The sequence below is a fragment of the Bombus bifarius genome, unplaced genomic scaffold, assembly GCF_011952205.1.
Source record: "Bombus bifarius isolate JDL3187 unplaced genomic scaffold, Bbif_JDL3187 scf7180000010271, whole genome shotgun sequence".
Classification (NCBI taxonomy): domain Eukaryota; kingdom Metazoa; phylum Arthropoda; class Insecta; order Hymenoptera; family Apidae; genus Bombus; species Bombus bifarius.
In genome coordinates, this window is record NW_022885586.1 from 5,805,284 (window position 1) to 5,827,652 (window position 22,369).

At 39.4% G+C, this 22,369-nt stretch overlaps 1 protein-coding gene across 16 annotated transcripts in view; it reads left to right on the forward strand.

Moving 5' to 3' along the window:
- LOC117216378 (voltage-dependent L-type calcium channel subunit beta-2) overlaps window positions 1-22,095 on the forward strand; it is a 93,727-nt gene extending 71,632 nt beyond the window's left edge. For 4 of the 16 annotated variants that reach the window (XM_033463040.1, XM_033463046.1, XM_033463049.1 and 1 more), the window contains 10 exons: window positions 2,965-3,081; window positions 4,599-4,718; window positions 4,788-4,998; window positions 6,413-6,501; window positions 8,308-8,313; window positions 8,401-8,537; window positions 9,103-9,268; window positions 9,335-9,704; window positions 10,207-10,245; window positions 14,143-22,095. In XM_033463040.1, the coding sequence (XP_033318931.1) occupies window positions 2,965-3,081; window positions 4,599-4,718; window positions 4,788-4,998; window positions 6,413-6,501; window positions 8,308-8,313; window positions 8,401-8,537; window positions 9,103-9,268; window positions 9,335-9,704; window positions 10,207-10,245; window positions 14,143-14,339 (1,452 nt within the window). In that variant the 3' untranslated portion in view covers window positions 14,340-22,095. Of the gene's footprint in view, window positions 1-2,964; window positions 3,082-4,598; window positions 4,719-4,787; window positions 4,999-6,412; window positions 6,502-8,307; window positions 8,538-9,102; window positions 9,269-9,334; window positions 9,705-10,206; window positions 10,246-12,364; window positions 12,673-14,142 lie in introns of all 16 variants that reach the window. The other 12 variants (XM_033463041.1, XM_033463047.1, XM_033463051.1 and 9 more) reach the window with 7 other exon arrangements.
- Window positions 22,096-22,369: the final 274 nt, after the last annotated feature.

The following is a 22,369-nucleotide window of genomic DNA, read 5'->3' on the forward strand; positions in this document are numbered from 1 at the left end:
CATCGTTTACCACTTTGGTCTCCTTCAAATTCAATTGAGGTAACTCGACTTGAAGTTTGTGTACACACGAGTCAAGTTATTTGACGCGAAGACATTTAAGTTCGAGTAATCTGATTTTGAGTGGATATTTAACCCAGATCTGCCCGTCATACGCTCAGAAGGATGATTTAAGGTACCCAAACTTAATTTCTCATCTTTTTGGAGCGTTCATAATGGCCAATATCCTTTTAGAAGGACAATGGTTTGAAAATTAATCAACAGATTTAATTTATAATTTACTACTATCGTTTATAACGCTGAATGTGCTTTTAGAAAGACAGTAATCAAAAACTTACTCAGCAGACTTAATGCAGAACTTAAATGGAGCAGACACGGCCTTATTTTGAAAAATACCGCTACAAGCTCAGATACATTTAAGTTAAATGAAAATGGATGTCCGAATGGCATATATTTACAGTCAACTTAGTTTAGAGAGGCAAGAAGGTAATAGGAAGTAACATTACATTACCTAGTAGCTGTTGCTCCTTTCACGACAAGAAATAGCTGAGAACTCGACAAGACGTTTTAAGACGAGTAAAATAACAGATTCACGTTAGTACAGTGGCCTGAAGCTACTTGAAGTCAACTGACTCAGTTAACAAGAAACATAGAAACTTGAAAGTATATTTCAAGATATTTTCATATCCATCCCCTATCTTCTTCCATAAATTCCTATCATCTTAATTTAATCTTCCAATATAGAAATTCGTATTACCCAATGACACAAAAATGCTCTGGCTAAAAATTCGTCACACGCGATTGTTCGAGAGCATTCCAGTCCTCGTGATCCCCCGGAGGGTCGAAAAAGGTCGTGGTGGCACGCATAGACGAGTTTACACAGTCACGCACGGGGAACAGGTAGAGAGACGATTAAGTAAAGGCCGTTGGCATGGTTACAAGCCCCGACCGAATGAACTCATCGTCCCGATAGAAAGAGCGAAAGAGAACGACAGAAAAAAGATCCCATTTAAGGGTGAGGAAGGCTGAGGGGAAGTAGGAGGGAATCATTTTGTAAATGAATTCGACTTTCATCCGTCTAATACTATATAACGAAATTCGAAATTGCCTCCGAATGCACCATGCTGAAATGCAAATCGAACGGTCGCCCGAGTGATGCGACACACGCTGGGCACCCTTTGCATTTAATTAAGTATCTAATTACAGGACAGGTAAAAGCTTTGACTTTGAAAGGTGGATCAATACGTCAATGTCGTCTTCGGTTTGGAATCGATAAAATTGTTAGAAATTGCGTCTTCTCGCTTCGATGAATTTCCAGGTCTCTTCATGCTCGAGAACGTTCGACATCGATACGTCTTCCATCGCGTTCGACGCAATCGATCCAATTAATTCGTCGTACGGGCAATTAATTGACCGTCCAACATCCCTTTTTGTCACATTGTCGCCAACATGGTTGCGTTACGAGCTGTTCCTGAAACGTTTGGCAGGATGTTCCGCGAGTTGACGCAACCAATTGCGCAGCGTGCGTTAACGTATAGATAGAATCCTAACTTTCGTCGCGGATAATTTCCGGTGTTGTTTGCCCAATTGCCACGCGATTATTCTAGAAATCACACGGAACTAATCGTGAAGTATATGTAACACTTTCGTAACGCGTACTTTTGGCATTGTGTTGCACTGACACTTATAAATTTAACTAAGATGTTATTATATTATCATAGGGAGTTAAAAGATACAGTGCGGGGAAGAAACATCACGATTTTACAAAATGGAATTATAACTGACATTGAAGAGCAATGCATAAATATAATGTACATCCCAGAATAGAGCGTGATAAACAATGCATAGTATGAAACATAGCGATACTCGTATACATTAGCATACATTCAAATCTTTTTTACATACCATTGTATGTTAGACTGTCTACTGAGCACTGTTTCGTTTTATTTAATTCCTTTCATAATCTAAAAATAAAAAAAATTCCTGATAAACACGTACCTAATGAATATACGCTTGTCCGACCAGGTACGGTCCGCTCTACTTAGTCGCGTATTATCCACTTATTTGTACAAACGTTGAATTTTTCCAAGTCGAACGTATATAATTGCGTTTTGTTACGTTCCTATGACAGAAGTACGAGCAATTTATGAAATACGACAGTAAATTGGAGACTAGATATCAAAACAAATATGAAATGAGAAATTGTGCAAAACAAGAATTTCGTCGTTTATACCGATTCAAGTAACAAGCCGTTGCAAACTAGCACGTTAAAATATTTGCAAAGAAGTGGGGTCTGCAAAGACGGCTACGGTTGTTTCAGAACCGACGAAACTTCTCTTTTTAAGCTAATGGTCCCCGACTCTCAAAGCCCTTGAGAACTTCTCCAAGGCTTCCGTGGGCAAAACATCGGGCTCCCTGTAGTTCTTGGAACACGAACTTCGCGAAAAATCTTGCCAGAGTCGTGACGCAGTAGTTACCAGTGTTTGACAAATTCCGTGAAACAAGAACTGACAAAATACCATAATAACTGGTAGCGTAAAAGTCTCCCATTTTCCAAATTCTATTCGTTCAAACTTTTATTTTACCAACCGCGCATTTTACTACTATTCGTCAAAGCAACATATTGGACGTATAAAATAAACAAAACAAGGAAACTCGCTTTCTGGAATCTTTGTGAACCCTGACAGAAAATAGAGTATATTAAAATTATCAAAAAACGACCAACGTTATTAATACGTTTTACATTACCGTTTGTAAAAATAATAACATATTGTATATATAGAAATAAAACGAGAAAATTCACTTTTTGGAATCTGTGAACTCTGAGAAAAAACGAAGTATATTATTATCACAAAATCAGGGAAGAGTCGTTACTGTACTCGGTTCGAAACTATTCGATAACGATCCGAAAGTAATAATGGATTTCGCTTGGAGGCGCGATTTAAACAAGTTTATTTTGTATTTCAGGGCTCGGCAGACTCGAACTACTCACAGCCGAGCTCGGATCTCTCGCTGGACGAGGAGAAAGAGAGCTTGCGTCGTGAGAAGGAGAGGCAGGCCCTCAATCAACTTGAAAAAGCCAGGGTGAGTCATTGATCTTTCGCATGTTCCAGTTTCACCTCTCCTTCCTCCACCCCCGTTTGGCTTGTTTTTCCACCGGTCTTTCGTAAATCGTTTGGTATCGATCGACTACTTCCGAACAGCGTCATTGCCTCTGACGCCGCCTTCACGTTCAAGTCTGTGTAAGTTGTCCGCCGAGGAATGAGGAGCGTGTCAATGAATAAGCGCGCCAGACCAATGAGATTTCGCACGCGGAGACCGCTTGGCGAAACCAATTAAGCGACTCGTGATCCTTTGTTTTCGACGATAGATGCAAATGCAATATATCGCGTTGCCAGCCGTGATACTATTGCCTTTAATTGTACCTTCCTTTCTAATAGTCGGTGCAACGCGTTCGAACTCGGTGAATTGGTAATTATCGGATCGGTTGTCTAGATGTTTCCGTCACACTCCTCTCTTCTTCCCTGTGTACGTACAGGATCGCCTAATTGTGTTCAACTTTGTATCAACGGGCTTTTGAATAGTGCAGAGTACGGAGAATGGAGCACACTTGTGATCCACCGAATTTTAAAATCTCTTTTGGTTTGCGAATTAAAAAATTTCTGACCATTTAAATCCTCGAATCTTCGAATCTTCGAGCTTATATATTTACGAACATTCGAATGTAACTTAATCCTATGTTCCAACGATAAATTTCCTGGTACGAGCATGAAGTTTCGCAGAATTAGGGCGAGTATTTAGACCAAGTAATAACAGAGCGGGTCATGTCTGAATTATGAAAACTCTTTTGTTGGCCAGCATACACGGCCCATCAGTCGAATCACCTTCGGCTGAACAATAAATGAATATTGATTAAATAGCCGCGACCTTCGAGTGGTAGAACGACGTAACAAATGCGGACAGCACCCTATCACTGTATTACGCTTTTATTCTTTGCCGATGTGTCACATGATACATTGACAATGTACCGATCATCCGTGATCTCATCGGCATTTACTTTATGCTTAAATTATTGTTGCACGAGTATCGTTGCGATATAATGGATTACGCTACACGACCCAATAAAAAAGTCGATATCGTAAACAATAAAACTAGCTTATTTATCGAAATATTACCGCTGATATTCCTTCGGGAAAAATTTTCTAACGAGAATCTGGCTCTTAAGCGCTCTTTAACATCTTGACTATCGCGCGAATATTATATTAGGTTGTCCGAAAAGTTGTGATCTTTATCTTGATAAGATAAAATGGGTCATACGTAATTCGATAAAATAATATAAAACGGAAAATGTTATGCATCCATTATTTCCTTATAGAACGAAAGAAATTTTTCGGACGACCTAATATGTATATTTTAGATTCTCATCGTTAGAAATTTATTAGTCCACGAGATTTATCCTTTTTTAATCATTATAAAAAATTTAGTAAAGAACGTGATCATCAATAACCACCATGTGGTAGCCAATATGTTAACGTATAACTTGTAATTAATGTTAAATTATATAGAGTGGCTTTAATAGAAAGTTTTTGTAAATTATACAGACGAAAGCGGTAGCGTTTGCAGTACGGACCAATGTGAGCTATGATGGATCTGTCGACGATGATTCGCCTGTCCATGGCTCGGCTATCAGCTTCGAGGTCCGCGACTTCCTGCACATCAAGGTACGTTCTTTATCTTTTGTGTGTTTTCTTAACGATCTAAAGTAATCGATCGTCCACGAAACTCTTCAGGAGAAGTACGACAACAATTGGTGGATAGGTAGGCTGGTGAAAGAGAACGCGGACGTCGGCTTCATCCCGTCCCCGGTGAAATTAGAGGCCCTGAGGCAGCAGGCGAGCGCTGCACGTGGTACAAAGGGTCTCTATTCGGCACGTGGAGGGTCTTCAGGGAACCTTGGCGAGAGTGGTATGCCCTCACGTGGTTCCACACCACCTACACCAGGTATCCTAGCACGTCCTTCTTTCTTTCCGCCCCGAAAACCACGGTGTACCGACCAGTTCGGCAATTCTCGACCGATCGATGTCTCGACAATGAAAACACAGACCGGAGAGAGGGAGATCGTCGGCTCGTCGTACAAAAAATACAAACTGAAATAAGAGAGACAGAAAAGATATACGAGAGAGAAAGAAAACACGAAAGAACACTAAAAATCAGAAAGAATCCTAAGTTGGCCCTAAGTATATGTACATATACAAACACTATAGTAGCTTTTGTTTCTTTCCACACCGCATATGTCGTGGGCTTCTTTCTTTACCTTCTCACCATTCTTCTTTGCCCGTTTTTATTTTAGTTAAGAGAGTGAATCCTCGACTAGCGATGATCGAGTTCTGCGAGTTAGATCATAGGAAATTCAGCTAACGTTGCGTTGGTCATTGGAAATATTTCTGCATGTACTTTGACCGCCTTCTTAACTCTAGAACTACCGATCATTTACTTTAACCTATTCGAAACCGGTGACGCACTGGACATGCCAGTATTTATTTGATGTAAAATCAAATGCTGACGCATCCTATGCGTCGTATGAAGGTATTTGTGTTATCGTTATTAGTCACTAGAAGTAAAATCGTGTATTGCAGAGAGTATTATATAAGATTAAGAAATGACGTTGGTTTCGAGATAAAGATATGTAATCCTCGAACAGGATCATAGAAATTTCGAAATGTCAATCCTTGAAAATTTCCTGTGAGAAAATGTACTTTTTTCTCGAATGGGTTAACGTATACTAAAATGTACATAGATGATTATAATCAAAGTGATATAATGAAAATAATCACGTTCCTCTCTGAATAAAATCCAAGATCAATTTTTCCAAAGTTTCTGCATGTTTTTAATAATTTTAAACTGAAAAAGATCCATACTTGTAACAAGTTTAATAATTCTACTGTTAAACGTTTCGTCTAAACACTGATCCTACAAATCGAGAATTTCTCCTTCTCATATTGTAAAAAAGATACTAATTCGAGATTTTCATCAATGACCCACGCACGAGTACGATCACACGCTTGATATTAGTATCCACGTTCACCCGCCTCATAGTTCAGACTCGACGATACGATCAATCGATCCTGTTCGCCGACAGCCACTCTATTCACGATCACGCACAGACCCAGTCAATTTACGTCATATTTAGTATTCTATGCTGTAAATGAACTTTTCAGTAGTTGCTTCCACGATCTCTCCAGACAATCATATTCGACAGCATCGAATTTATTTAGTACCCTAGGTTTCTTAGTCTGCATTCGATCGCTTCTCACTCTAGTTTTCCTTTGAGAGAAAGAGGGACATCCGTCGATGCACGATGCATAGGAAGGATCGATTTCCACGATTAATTCGATCCAATTTCTTTTCTTGACAGGTGACGACAGCGACAGCGTCCGCGGCGGTAAGGCAACGTTGACCACGCCACCGGCTAAGGAGAAACGGAAGAACTTCTTCAAGAAGCCGGTAAACGATTTCGACGAATCGCAGTGTCTATGACTATTCCGATCCTTTTTGTGTCCACTCGTCTAACGTCGTGCCTGATTCTACTTTGGATCTCTAGTCTTGTAGTCGACAGCTCGAGAAAGTATATATTTCTAGTCAAAAGTCTCGTCCACGTTTGCATGAACCTGAGATGATCCTATGAACGTTCAGAAGAAATCCTGTAAACGTACACCGCTGTTTATGAGTACTAGGACACTTAAGTAAATCTGAAAAATCATTAGGAAATTACCAAAAACATTAAGAAACGCTGTCTTATTTGAAACAAAGATATAATATTATAACGATATAATAATGTAATGTTACAATAATAATTTCATCAAATTTTTAGCTTTTGAAGTTTTCCATCTAATTTGCCTCAAAATAAAAAAAAAAACTACACGAATCAACTCATATTTATTATAATTTATTATGTTGCTTATATAACTCTTCCAAATTTAACAACTTTTATCTATATATATTGGTTGATATCTTTGCAGAAATACAAAATTCAAATCGAGTATTCCTTGATTACTTAAATTAATTATTACGTTTTTACGTGAAACCAGCAGGTGTCAAAATACTTATAATCAGAAATATAGCCTTATATTTCAATGAAATATTTTTCAGCAAATCCTATATTTCACGTCCATAGTACAACATTTTTGTAGTCGCATGAACATGAAATTTTATATTACGTAGATCTAATTAATTGTAATAAATACAATGTGTACGAATACTTCGTACAGCCATTGTGCAAAAAGGATTCTATAGACGCCGAAGAAGGCGTAAAACTTTATAGACGTTCAAAAAGGATCCCATAGATATTCACGGAGTATCTCATCAACCCTTACGGACGAAGATAAGCTTTATGGGATATTAGATAGGTCCAATCAAAATTTTTCGTCGGTTTGGCAAAGATTCGCGTTCGATAAAACCGGTGACGTGGACGAGGCTTACGTGTCTAAATTTATCTGTCGGTGCTAGAAAATATCGTGGGCCACGCGAGGACTAGCAGATTTATTTCTGTGAGTATGCGATTGTGTGTATGATACTGGGATACCTGCTGTCTCTGTGCATCGTGTATATCTGTCGAATCAAAGAAGAAGAAGAAAGTAAGGAAGGACAGAGGACGCGCATCGAGCTTTCAGACTCGTAACTCTCCAAACCGAGAGTTTATCCGATAATTCCCACTTTCAATTTCCGCCAATTTATTACGCCAACAAGAAGCAATTATTCTAAAGTCTAAGTCCATTATTTCTCGGCTGACTGCTCTGCGAACTGTGTCAAATGTTCCTTTTCCTGTACTCTTTCCTTTTTTAACCACACATATACAATACGTCAGTGTGTCGATGTGAGTAGCAATTTCTAGCATCGATCGATAATCAAGTAACAATTATTCGATCTTAGCGGACCATTTTACCATGACGAGGACGATCTCGTCGAAGATGCCCTGACCTTGATGAAACCACGTGGTCCGTTTGCTGAAAATGGTTCGCCGAAAACACGGTAGAATGATGGCTTCTAACGAGAACAGATTTAGTGCGTAGGAGATCGTTGATAGCTTAGGTTGATCAGTAGTTTACAAAAAAAAAAAAAAGAAAAGAAAGAAAACAGACTCTGCTTGGCCAAAGTGCCTTTGGAATGCTGAAGAAAGATGGTCGATGAGATGGCGATATTACCGTGAGAAGGACTTTGGCCGCGCAGGAGGGTAGGTCGTATACTGTCTCCAGTCGACGTGGCCATTAACTGTTTTCAATGTTTTCAATGTTGCATTCCGTGCGCACGAAGTCCTACGTAAGTGAGAGACTATCTTGGGGCAGATCCTGGCGTGTAGGACATCCTCTTAGTCGGTCTAGACTCATTCGTTCGTCTCGCTTTCAGGAAACAACCACGCCGTACGACGTTGTACCATCTATGAGGCCTGTCGTCCTGGTCGGTCCATCGTTGAAAGGTTATCAGGTGACGGACATGATGCAAAAGGCGTTGTTTGATTATTTGAAACATCGGTTCCGAGGCAGGTACGCGAAGCTCTCTTTAAAGTTGAAGCTCTTAGTCGAAGAGCAATTATTTTTATAAGAGCAATTATTGAACATCTATTTGCATATTTTCCGTAACATTTATGTACATGTGCATGCTGAATTCGAATCTGCAAATAGACTTTTTCCATCACTCATACTTTTTCTGTGATTGCTCTTTTCATTACTATTACTAAAAATTATTGAATTCGTAGCAAGTTATTTTACTAATAACGGTACGCTATACGTAAGATGAATTTAAATTAATTTATACTTGGCACATTCCTTAAGAATAAAATTCTAATATTGAAGAAATTTATTACATAGTTAATAGCTAGTCTTTGTGAGGTTTATATAATATCTTATCATACAATATGACAACAAAATAAAAATATTTTGTGAGCCAATGTTATTTGAATAATTATGTTTATATAATACTTTATCATGTTATGCGACAAGAAACGAAGGATGTTTTGTAAATCGATATTATTCGAATATTATTCTATTTGCACGAGGAAGTATTCCATTCTTTGCACTTCTGGCTAAATATTTGTTTCTACGATTTCAGAATAATTATCACTAGGGTAATGGCAGACATTTCACTGGCAAAGAGATCGTTGCTGAACAATCCATCAAAACGAGCGATCATGGAACGATCCACGAGCAGGAGCAGTTGTTTGGCGGAGGTTCAAGCCGAGATCGAGAGGATTTTTGAGCTTGCCAGAACCCTTCAGGTACTTTATCAACCATTTGATCCTCTCGTTTCTAAACATTGTCCACTTACCACTATTAATTTCTAGTTGGTAGTTTTGGACTGCGATACCATCAATCATCCGTCGCAGTTAGCTAAGACCAGCCTGGCGCCAACGATCGTCTACCTGAAGATTTCGTCACCTAAAGTGCTCCAAAGGTTGATCAAGTCGCGTGGAAAGTCGCAGATCAGACATCTGAACGTACAAATGGTGGCTGCTGAGAAATTGGCTCAGTGTCCTACAGAGATGTTCGACGTGATCTTGGATGAGAATCAGCTGGAGGAAGCTTGCGAACACGTAGCTGAGTACCTGGAAGCTTACTGGAGGGCCACGCATCCTCAAGTGATCGCTACAGTGCCACGTCCGATCCCTGCACCGGATGCACCGGTCGACGCGTTAACACCTCGCGTCACATCAGGTATCATATTCATTGTGACGCGTCGATTATGGTCGCATATTATCATCGAGGATCTCGTAGCAGAATGTTACCAAGTACAAATATTCTACGTGAGTTTCATTATCGCGGAGAATGGCCTGGTTAGGATTGTACACCTTCATAGACGAGTAGAGTATTTGTATTTCAAAGGTATTTTAAAATTGGGTCGTTTAATTGCTGGTAAAAAGAGGAATTTTGTGTATTTCGTGATTTGATTTCGATAGACTCAGACTGGAAATCTAGACAACGACATCGAATCATATATCAGTCAATTACTTACCACAGAGAATTATTTAAGCTCGGTGATCGCGACATATCATCATCATTATTCTCGTCCACGACTGTCAATCCTTTTCACACAGTCTCAATGCGATCCTCACCTCTCAGTCATGGCTGGTTGGGTCGAGGTTTCTAGCTCACTTGAAACTCTAACGAGCCCCAATTCCGTCAACTAACACTCGACACTTTCTTCTTGCCTCTTCAGGTGCCCATCATGAGAGTTACTACGGCCACGAGCCAAGAGGTAACCCAACCTTTTTCTCGAGCGCAAAATTGTACACACGTCCCTTTTTCTTTCTTTTCTCTTTCTACGAGTCCAACGTCGCGCACCCTGTGTTCCGTTACTTGCTTGAAGATGTAGAAAAATAGAGAGAAGAAAATAGATAAAAGGTTCAGCTGATAGAATAAATCGGAGAGAAACGATTATATTCGTTCTGGTATTTTTCAACGCGCGAACAAACACCGTCGTTCGTTTTTCCTCTTTTGTTCCATTTTTTTTTTCTTTTTTGTTATCGAGAGTTGGATTCTCGAGAAAGAGCAATGGCGACATTCGAAGCTAGTAATGAAACACATCTGTAGTTGTATCATTAGCTGCACGTAGCCGTTGCATGGATTCGTGTTAGAACGTAGAGTTACTCTTTATTGGAAAGACTGCTAGTCGCTGGTTGCAGACCTATACTCAGCCTTGTAAATTATTACGATATATCGTTCGATGTACGCTGCACGTCCTTCTTCTTCGTGTGCACGCTATAGCGTCTGAATGACGCGCGAGAAGTTATATCTCTCATTTTCGTTGTATATACCCTGCTCTCGTTGTTTCTTCTATTTAAATCAGCGCTGTTCGAAATAAACTCGGAAATTCCAAGAATCCTATTTAACCTTCTTTTTCTTTTCCTCTTATAAAAATTTTAATATCACGTTCTATAAAAAAAAAGAAAAAAAAAAAGAAAGGAAGAAAGGAGATTCCACCAACGCGAACAACGCTGGTTTAAACTATACCTACAAACTTATTATTTTAACTTGCGCGTTTTCCGCATGATTTGGCAGATTAAAAATAAACTAGCAGTCTTTGAACTATCAAGAAAAATACACGTATCACGGTGAAAGATATTCGTACAGAAAGCACGACACCTTTATATTGAATTTCTTTTCAGCGACGATATATGGATCGGCAAACATGTATCAACCTCTGCAAGACAATGGCGCGTTCGTTCTCGTTAGTTTCAATCACGTTTTCATATTGTTTTTCTTTGCTCATATCCACTTCCTTTCTGCGCTCCACCAGAAAGACACGACCATCCCTCGTCGTCAGTTTCACCGCCTCTATTATTCATCCTCATCTCTACGATCGTTTAATATAATTCTAGCTGCAGCTTACCTCGTGCACGCTGCGCTCTGTCTACTACCCTGACACGAGTGGATTTACCCGTGACATCTGTTCGACTATTAATATTCATTAAAAGCGTTTAGAGCATGCGTTCACGATGTCGTCACGGACAAAGACTTCTCAAAGTGAAAAGACTAACGTCTTCTTGATAGTATCGTGAATGAAGCTATCATGTTTCATGGATCGTTCATTCTTTTTGTTCAATGCCCTCAACTGGTACGGTAGAATAATTTCTAAACAATTTTCGCAATTATGACATTGTATACGGAGGCTCGTAAAAGTATTTGAACATTTACCATAGTGAATTTTTTTTATATATTTTAACGTAAAAAAAATCTTACTTTTGGTTAATTTCATTTTGTATATATGGAAGAATTTTATTCCTCCTCTTGTAAAATTATCCACTGCACGAAGAACGGACTAGAAAATCATCGTTTCGATAATTTTGCACTAGCATGTCGTCAAAGATTCAATTTTTCAATGTTTATGCTCAGAGAATATTAATAGACAGAAGGAAATACGTGTCACGTGAATAGTAACCGCCTGGTTGGATCCAAAATCTTAAAATAAATCTTATGAGCTACCAGTTAAGGGTTGATCACGTAAAATCCACGCGTGTAACATGCTACGCAAGACTAATAACACGTAAACAAGCGCGTGACCGTCCACCCTTGCATACTCTCTATCTTTTTCTCTTTCGTTTCATCGTAAAAAAAAAGTCCTCATTCGATGAATCGCAATAATCTCCACCAAAACGACGACTCTACCTAAAATATAAAAAGGAAAAAAGTTAAAACGTTCCGTTACCACTGGCAAAATTAAAATCTCAGATCGAGAATAGAAAGAAAGAAACGAAAAGAAAAAAAAAAAAACGAAAAATAGAAAAGGAAACGGAAAAAAGAAAAGAAAGCACCAGGTCGAAGTATGATCGGCAATCAGCTCTGACTCCGATGTTCTCTTTGTTTACGTGTAAAAGTCGTGGAGGCGGTGGCTGCCACGGGAGTCATCCGAAAACAGGGCCAGTTCACCTATGGTCCGGGTGACGAGAACAAGCCCAAAGAGTCGAGCTAAAAGAACGCTCGCACGCACGACGACGCTTCTTCCACACACACACTTCCTCCTCATCGCGGATGAGATTTTACGGCGTAGACCGGCTGACCAATTCTCTGTACTCTGTCGTCCTTCCCCTTCCCCCGTAATCTTAATACACGGGGGATTACGATGACGATCGAGAGAATTAGAGACTGTCTGTTTATAGGGAAACCTCCTTAATAAGGCCGCGTTGTAAGTATAGACGGGTTTGGTGCACGGGCCCGGTGAAACGGGACCTTATTCTTGTTTCTCTTACCCAAAGAGAAGGATTTATTTATTTAATCGATTGGTTATTTAATTTTGGTTAATTTGGTTCACCTCAAATGTTCCTCACTTTTCCATCGTTTTTTTGTTTAATTCATTCGTCTATTCTCTTTTATTTTATATTATTTTTGTCATTCGATTCATCCGTCGACGAAGATTTCTGTTCTGTTCTGTTCTGTTTTGTGGAAGTGATTCTCCTTACGTTCTCGTTTCAATTCTTAATCAATCTCTTTTTTTTTACAGTTCTGTTCTATTTGTTCGTTTTATCTCCCCTTTTGTTTTTGGTTGTCTCGCAAGCCCTTCCACCAACCCTTCTCACATAGAATAGGTTGATATAGAATAGCCTAACGAAGCGTAATCAATTAACGAGACTTGATCATGGGAATCGAGAGGATCACAGATTTTTCGATGGAATAATGTTACACGTAACATGACTTGTTTCAAGAGGAATTTCAGAGCGCGGTCTCTCGGAAGATCTTCGAAATCCTTCTTTTGGGATATTCGCTTTGTTTTTGTGCTCTCCCCTTGTTCTTTTTTTTCCTTTTTTTTCTGAACGAACGCGAATTCCACTTTCAATGAAAAGCACAGTTTTTTTTCCTTCTAGTCGAAGCAAGTCCATGGAGGAGGACTTGCGTCGAGTTTCAAGGACTCGTTTATTTCTCGATGTCTGCGCTCCAGCGCAACGATAGCTCGAACGTCGGAGTCTTTGCAAAACCGTGTCTTTTTTTGCCCCTCTCGTTTTTCTCTGTCTTTTTTGTACGCGCCCTGTTCTTTTTTTTGCATAACTAGCTTGCATGCACTGTGTATGGTGTGTCGTTGCGGTGTTGTTTTAGGTGTGACATGTAGGTGGACTTACTGATTTCTCACCGTCCAGCTTAACGTCGAAGTAACAATCTCTTCTGTAATCTAGTTTTTTGAGTGACACCCCGTGAAATTCGATTGCCAAGCTCGATATTTTAATACTGTAACATCAACTATAAGAATTATAAGTTAAATCGAATTATGAGTTTAGCTCGTCGAGCTTGAGTAATAACAAAAATTTGAAAGGAATACGGAATATCTTCGGAATTAAATTTAAGAAGAGATTAAAATTAATTCTCTTCAATTCAATTTATGGATTCTATATAACTCGTATAATAAATAATTCTATTTCTTAGAATCAAGCTCCAATCCTAACAATGTTCCATTATCAAAAACTTGAGCAGGAAACAACGATATTCAAAATTCGCTTCCTTTCAAATTTTACCCCAAAATCGCGCCTAATTTCTGTAACACCTTAAATTCTATAGATTCACGTAAGGGATATCGTGGCCAAGTTACAGAAATTCAGGCTCCCTGAACCCTGAACCCTGAACTAATATTAACAACTGTAACATTGAATTTTACCAAAATATCTAGGATCAGGATCGTACAGCGGCGGACACATGAGCGAAGGAACTCGAAAGTCGAGGCTGGAGAGGATGGATCGTGATCGGGGCGATCGTAGTGAACACGACTACGGCAACGAGGAGGAATCGTACGTCAGTGGCGTCGATTACGGGAGCGCGTCGAGGCGTCGCCAGCAGCAAGATCCGCGCGCATTGAACGCCATTTAGGAGCTGGGGCCCCGGGGCCTGTCGCTACAGCGCTGTCCCCACCTGCGCACCACTGCTCTTTAGTGGGGTCGCCACCTGGTACGCTACTGAACGTACGAACGTGCTTAACGCTACCGTAGCGAAGAAAACAAAAAATATTTGCGCTCTGGTCTGTTAGTGGGGTTTCTTTCCTGTCGCTACCCGTAAGATGGTTCATTTTGTTCGATTTACTGTTTAATAGCTAGACCCTTGTTGTTCGAGCTGTCCCACAATTTACATAGAAATCGCCTTTCGTTACGATATTTCTAGCCTTTAGTATACGGCATCGTACGTAACGCATGGAACTCAGCGTGTTTTCATGCAGAATCATTTTCATTTTCTTCATTCTGTCCGTTTATTGGTGCCGGATCTCGATGTAGAACTTCTATTATAGATACATTGCATCGTATTATGCCAATGATTCTCGTTACCGAGGAAGCGTGCACGATACTTTACGCTGTAACAGAGAGTAGAAATGTTGATTATGCAAAGTGTTGTTCTTTCGTAGAGCTGAGATTTTGAATCTCAGGTAAATCGCTTTGATTTTTATTTGTTGGATTGTTGAGATGGTACGCGTGCACGCTTGTCTATGATACACGAATGTTTCATCCTACGAGGTATACACTTTCTTCCGTTTGCGACTATTTTCGTTATAATGGAAGCAAGAGTTAGCGAGCTAGTGCATTATTTTTTCATTTTATTGGTTCCAAAGTAAACATGGCGTAATTTGTCGTAACAGAGTAACGTGTCCATGGTGACAGACATTGTAGATTCTATTTTCGTAATCGTACTCTCGATTAAAGGAGCCTTGTTGATTTCGTAACGATCGTTTTCTTGACCATTCGATAGATATCGTACAAGTAGAAGACCCATTCTAGTGAAACCAATTGTTGTTGTCATGAAACTATCGAGTAAATGGCTTTGTTCTGTTCCCATTCCCCAACCCTCCTCCGTTTTACAGAAATTTTATCAAAGCAATTACAAAGTTCGTTCGCGTAAATGGAGAGCGTGTGAGAGAGAAAAAATGTGCGAGTGAGAGAGATGGAGCGTGTTGGCGGCAGCGAAAAATTTTCACGAGCATTTTTTCCAACAGGAATTCCGCATAACGATGGGCGGATTGAAACGAATAATCGAATGTCCTTGTCGATGAGGTACGCACAGGATAAATCCCCCATTCGCGGAGCCAGCTCAACGAGATGAGTATTGACATGAGAACAGTCACGTGAACAAAGTTAAAGAGAAACACACTTTTAAGAATGAGAAAGAGTGAGAGAGAAGGGAGAGCATGAGAATAAGAGAGAAAGGAAAGGAGAGAAAAAGAGCCCTGGGGCCTTAATCTTTGCGCTGACTCCTCCCGGGCCCCTATTACCCAACCCCACGAGAAACATCAGATTTTTCAGATCGATGATTTATCAGCCAGCTAGGGGAACTCGTGAATCGGCATCGAGTCTTCATTAAACGCCACGAGATTTTCGCTCGAAATTAGGTAGACGATCGTCCGGAGCTAATTGAACGAAAAAAAGAAAAACAAAGAAAGAAGGGAGTATAAAATAAAATCGTGAGAAACGAACAAAAAAGAGAAATCATAGGAAAAAGAAATGAGAAACTTCGATATGAATTTCGCGTGGAATTCTTTCAATTCGGCCGACAGAACAGCGATAGTTGCTTCGATTTAGAGAGAAGAGAGGAGAAACGAGGAAAATGATCTCTAGTCGATTTACCTTAGGATCGATCGCATGATTAAATTCTTAATTCTAGAAATTTTAGAAATTTCGCGTATTCGTCACGAGGTTTGTGCAGAATTTCACGATATCACGATCGAGTATGGAAGAAACTCGACAAAAATAAAATAACGAAACGAATTAACGTTGCGTGGCGATGGGTTGGGATCAGAGATAATCAATCATTATTGTCGTACGCGATTAAAAGTTTTCGATTATCGATACGATGGCGCGTTGATGATCGCCGCGCTAGGCTCACGTGTTTATACGTTTTATTAGAGTCTATTTGGTGAAATGTGAATACACATACACACACACATACACACATGTGTTACACATGCACAGACAGGCATACACGGGCACACGCACACGAGAACACACAGTGAAACACATTTTGTGTATATAGTATACATATATAAATAATAATATTATATATATATATATAAATATATTGTATACGTATGTACGCAGTGAACACTTTTACCTTTGTCACTCGACAAAATTCCGATCGAGGCAAAATGTGAGTATGAGAGCAAGAATGAATGGGAGAAAATGAAAGGAATAGAATGAAAGTGGATAGAAAGTGAAACAAGAGAGATGATACTATACCATAGAATCAATAGATATCGTGTACATATTGTAAGAAGCCTTTAAAAACAAGTCCTTTCCGTTTCGATTTTGTCGTGAATGCAGCGTCATCAGCTGCAGCGAGGATCATGGTAATGCTGGATATTTGTCAACGTTTCTCATTATTTTTACGGATCTACAAACACTTTCGGTCCTCGTGATCAACGCTTTTGACGCACTACGAACTTGCTGCAACTAAAATACGAAAAATATTTATGGAGTAATTGATGCAATACGTATACACAGACACATACACAAACATACTCATACACATACACGCACACATACAGAAACATATTACAAACGCTCTTGATTGCATACCAGTTGCACGAATGTAATCGTGACAACCGATAATGCTAATCGAGTTTTGGTCGTTCGTGTATATTGATTTTTTTTTTAGATGCACGCATCAACGTTGTTTCTTAAGTAGAACGAACAAATCTCGAGCTCGTCATTCTTCGCAGAAATAGCCTTGCGCACGGCCAGTATAATTAAATAATATCAAAAGGGCAAAAAAAGAAAAAAAAAGAAAAAAAGAAAATGTACGAAACGTAATATAATGAATTTTTCTAAATTAATTTAGGGAATTTTACTTAAAACGATCACTTATGCATCATTAGACTAGCGAAACGAAGCGTTTCTTTCCCGGAACGATTACGTTCGATATGCGTTCGTGTATGACGTTGCTGTGTGAATTTAGCGAGATTTTCTTATCGTTTTCACGCAGTTTTCGCATTTTCCACGGCCGATCGCTGGCATATTTTTCTTTAAAAATAAATTAAAAATAAGGATTTGGCGCACGGTCCTTTGAATCTCAAAACTTGAGCGTGGATCGTAATTTCTTGTCGATATATGTATCTCTGCCAGCGATTCAGCGTCGTCGTCTTATCGAAAGTGTTTCAAATTCTTACTAAGCTCGTTGTTTGTTCGCCACATTAAATTGGCGCTGGAAGATTATATAGTTGTTGAAGATTACAAAAATCTTCGTGCAACGCCGTTTATTGAATTTTAACGGCGTCACCGATGGATCGAGCGAGTATCGAAGCGAAAGTCTTCGTGGAACGCTCTCAAGATGAACTTTAAAGACGCCTTAAGAATTAAGTAGACGATCGTGTGGAGATCAGCATTCGACCTAAATTTTCAATCGCTACGCTGTTAAACGAATTTTATTGGCGCCTTGCGCCGTAATAATTTCGCTTGTCGAAAATTCCATATGTTATCTTTAGACTGGAAGATTTTTATAAATCGAGCGAAGATGCTGAAAAATCTATGACAAATATAAAAAGATAGTTTGTTTCGAATTCGAGGCACATTATGGAATGTTCGAGTTTCACGTTTCACGATTTTTCACGTTTTCCAGTTTCGCGAGTATTCTATTGGTCGCTAACTGTAAAATGTTTTTTGTAGCCAACGTTTGTAAATACTAGGTAAAATATATTTGCAAAACACTATCACTGGTGATGTCTATTTAAAGATACTCACGCTTCTACTTCGATGTAGGCGAGTTTTAGTCAAAATTCAATGCGAGAAGGAGCGTGCGTTTCGGTTTCTTCACGACGCGATTCGAGTGCAATTTGGAAACGAATGCTCGGTAGTAGCTAGAGTTTCTTTTGAACTTTGTTTCGTCGTGTCGAACAGAAGCCGTTTGTACTAGGGTAATGTTCTTATATCACGTTTGCTCGATTATTTTAACAAGTTTCTCTGTTTCTGCGATTTAACTACGAATAGCGCCGCGACGCATAGGCGACTCGATTTTAAATCGTAGCTATTGTATACAATTTTTTCTAGACGTCAATGACGCGATTGATAGAGGATGTGTAACAATATCTAGCCCACATCCTTAAGCAAATGAGAATTTTTTATAATATTTTGTAAGAATCTTTCGCTCGAAAGGCAGCGATAGAAACCCACGTCATGCAGACCTGATACGAATTATGGCGTCTCACGTGGCCACATACATACCACACACACACACACACACACACACCCACACGATACACGAATTTGAAAGGAACCCTTAATATTTCTTACGGTACGATCCCTTGTAGTTAACTGACGCGAGACCCGTCGGTTTTGTAATCATTAACGATTTCGGTTTAGGATTTTAGCGGCTTCCAGTCCGTTCTTTCTTTCGATATATCGAAGACTAGTGTTCGAATCTGTAACACGTGCATTAGCGCGCTAAATTAAATGCAAAACGAGAGAAAAAAAATTATATGAAACGTAACTTGTAGCTTTCGATCGACGTCAATTCGGATCTACGTGAAAAAAAAAACAAAAAAAAAGACAAAGGAAATCTCTGTAGTATTTCTCAGTAAAACGATCTAGGATTAAAACTCGCACGCGACAAGTTCGTTCGATGCCTACAAAAATCGACACACATTCTGTTCTAGCGAAGACAAAAGAGAACAAAGAAAATATCTCCCATCACAAGCGAGCCAAATAAAAAAGTATTAAAAAAAGGCGAAAAAAGAAAAATTCGAAAGACAAAAAAGAAATGATACAATTCACTGAAAATCGTGATGTCATGCAGGAAAGCTGAAAGTCCAATCGGCAACGCAATCGAATTTTCTTCTGAAAGACTTAACGAGAACATATTAACGAGCGTTTAAATATCGATGTTTAAGCTGTTTAGGAAGAAACGAGAGAAAGACGAGAGAGGGGAGACTGGATGCGGGAGAGATAGAGGGTAAGCCTTTCTTCAAGAGTTGCGAGAGTCGAGAGGGCGTAAGTACAATTCGTTCGATGTATTAAAAAAAATTAGGGCGCGAGTTTAAATTAATTAGGAGTGAATTGTTGCGTTGGTTTGCACCATGTGCACGTGAATGTGTTGTTAAAATCTAGACTGCTTTTGCCGGCGTCGCGGCGGCCGATTTCGTGCGATCAATCGACGCACTCCTCGAAGAATGCAACCCCAATTACACGAATGGTTGGAAGGTCCAAAAAAAAAAAAAAAAAAAAAAAAGAAAAATAAGAGAATAAGGCACTATAAGAACAAAGCATCGAACGAAAGATAATCGTTTCGTACGACCCATATTCTGTGAAAAAATTTGTTCTCCTTTTGAAGAATTTTTAGCAAATTCTTCGTAGATGTGGACCGTGCCTCGGTGTTATGTTTGCTTTAGGGACATATATGGCGAAACGCCTGTCCTTGTAAAGAGCCTTAAGGCTTTCGCAATGAAATATTATTGGGTACATTGCGTACAGCGTGGTTTCGAAAGTATATATCTGTGTGTACACAGAGAGGCAGAAGAGAGGAGATGGGAGACGAAGAATAAAAGAAAAGTAGTGCTAGGATCACGATGGACGCCATTGTCGGTTTGACTCGATGATCGTGATTTTGTCTCCGATTATGCATGTAATAAACCGCGGCAGACGCATCAACGGAAATACGTTTCTGCGCGAACAGAATGGGAACATTGACGCGTTCTATCGGCTTCCTGCTGCCGCTTTCTGTATTCGATTATTAGACGTAATCTAAAATGGCAACAGTACCATAGCAAAACAGAAAAACGAAGCGTACGACGTTCGCTGTTCACCGTCGATCATACGCGTTTTAAAAACGTTTTAGAATTAGGTCGAGCTGTAGTAGAGACAGATAGAGACGATTGCATGCAATCCGAATATTTTTAAAAACAAAAGAACTAAAACGCGGCTGAAAATATTCTTCGTCTCGCGGTTAGCCTTGACAAACTAATCGATATTTTCGCAATTGTCTTCTTCTTTTATCTTTAGCGAAATTGATAGTTGATCGTTGAAGGAAAAAAGATATTACGACGTAAGCCCGGTCGATACGATTACGATAAAAAATGGCAACTGCTAAGAGCTGCTTCTTGTTCACGCCGTCCCGTATAATTAAATACGATCGTCGATTCGAATCAACCGGCGCCGCTCCGAGGACGAAGTCCTGTCGCCTGTGTACGTGAATTCTAACGTGTTCAATTTCGACGTGCTTTCACGCGTGTCTGCCTCACGTGGTGCGTGTGTGCACGTTGTGTCTCCTAACTCTAAGGAACAAACGCCGCGCATTCACGTTCTCGGTCACTTATTTTCTTTTGCGGCTGGTTCGTTGGATCAAAGTTTTTTCCCTGTGTATATTGTCTATTATTCCCTCGTGCGACTGATTTCGATTGCGGACAAGCGAACGAAAGCAAGGAAGAAAGGAAGGGAGAAAGAATGTAAAAGAGAAGAAAATAAAACTGCAGAAAGGAAGGAAGAAAGTTGAGATAAGAGAGCGATCTAATTCGTTTTCCTCGGGCGAATTTTATTTCGTTGTTGTCGCGGAGGAATCAGCGTGCGAGTAACGAGAAGAAAGAGGATATTCATTGAAAATGGATAATCGATGACTTTGCTGTTAAACGAATTAAAAGGTTCGTCTAATCGCGTCGAGTTTAATGGACGAGAGGAGAAATTGGAGCAAGTGTATGTTTATATGCGTTTGTGTGAACGAGATCGAGAGAGAGAGAGAGGAAGAAACGGATGAATAACAAAAAAAAAAAAAAAAAAAAAAAGAAAAAGAAAGGAGGAAAAGAGGAGAACGAGAGAATTTGCGGTTCAGTGTGCGCGAGCTGCGGTTCTTCGGAGACGGAATTGAAGTGATTAATTAAACGAGATGTTGTAAATTGTTCTATAGCAAAAATGAAAAGTGTTACGGCCGTGGCAGCGCGCCCTTCGAGAGTTCCTCGACGGTTAACAAAATTCTTACCTCTAATCGATTCAACTTCGGCAGAAGAAACTTCGAAATTAATAATCGGAAGGAGTAGATAGGAAACACACGATCGATCGACTGGATCGACGATTAATTTCGTCGTCGACGAGTCTCGAGGAGCGCGATGCTTTGATCGTTTCGATGTTGATATGTCAATGCTGTGATGTTATCCTTTGAAACTTCAAATGAAAAAAAATATATTTCCCCTCCCCCTATTTGTCCCTCCATCATCCCCGTTCCCCTTCGACACGGCCCACCCTCGATTTTTCCAGAAAGTATCCCGCAAGACGAACCCCTTCTCCTTGGAAAATAAATATTTCTATTACTGTAACACTCCGCATAGTCCTTTAAAAAAAAAAGAAAAAAAATAGCTAGATTCTAATCGTATTTAATGTAAAGTTTATTATTGTTACATCTCAGTGAATCTCTCCTCTATCAGTGATTTCACGGAGAGAACGACGTACCGTCGACTAAAGAACGGCGTTTAGGAAGATACCGGAGAAAATTATATAGCGACGATTTCAGGGGAAGGATAAAAGTGTTAACTATTATTAGGAAAATCCTGAAAGTATAGCGATCGATAATCGATCAACCGTTACGCTCGTTCCTCTCCGATACGTCACTGGTAAGCAAAATTCCTACATTTGTCGCATTTGTAAATAAAATTTTTATCATCACACAATGCAACGTGTTGTTATCTCCATGTTCAACCTAATTGCATATTAGATCGCGGACAATTATGCAAATTTATCCTTTTATGAATACTACTAAGAACAAATTTATTTTACCTACTAACCGCCTCGTATCTTTTAGATTATTTTCTGTCTGTAGAAAATTTCTTAAATTTAATAAAATTATACTTCAAAATTTCTTGAAAACTTTTCTTTGAAATAAAAGCGAGATCGAGACATAAAAAATACGAATTAAATACTATACATAAATAAATTGTACTGCGC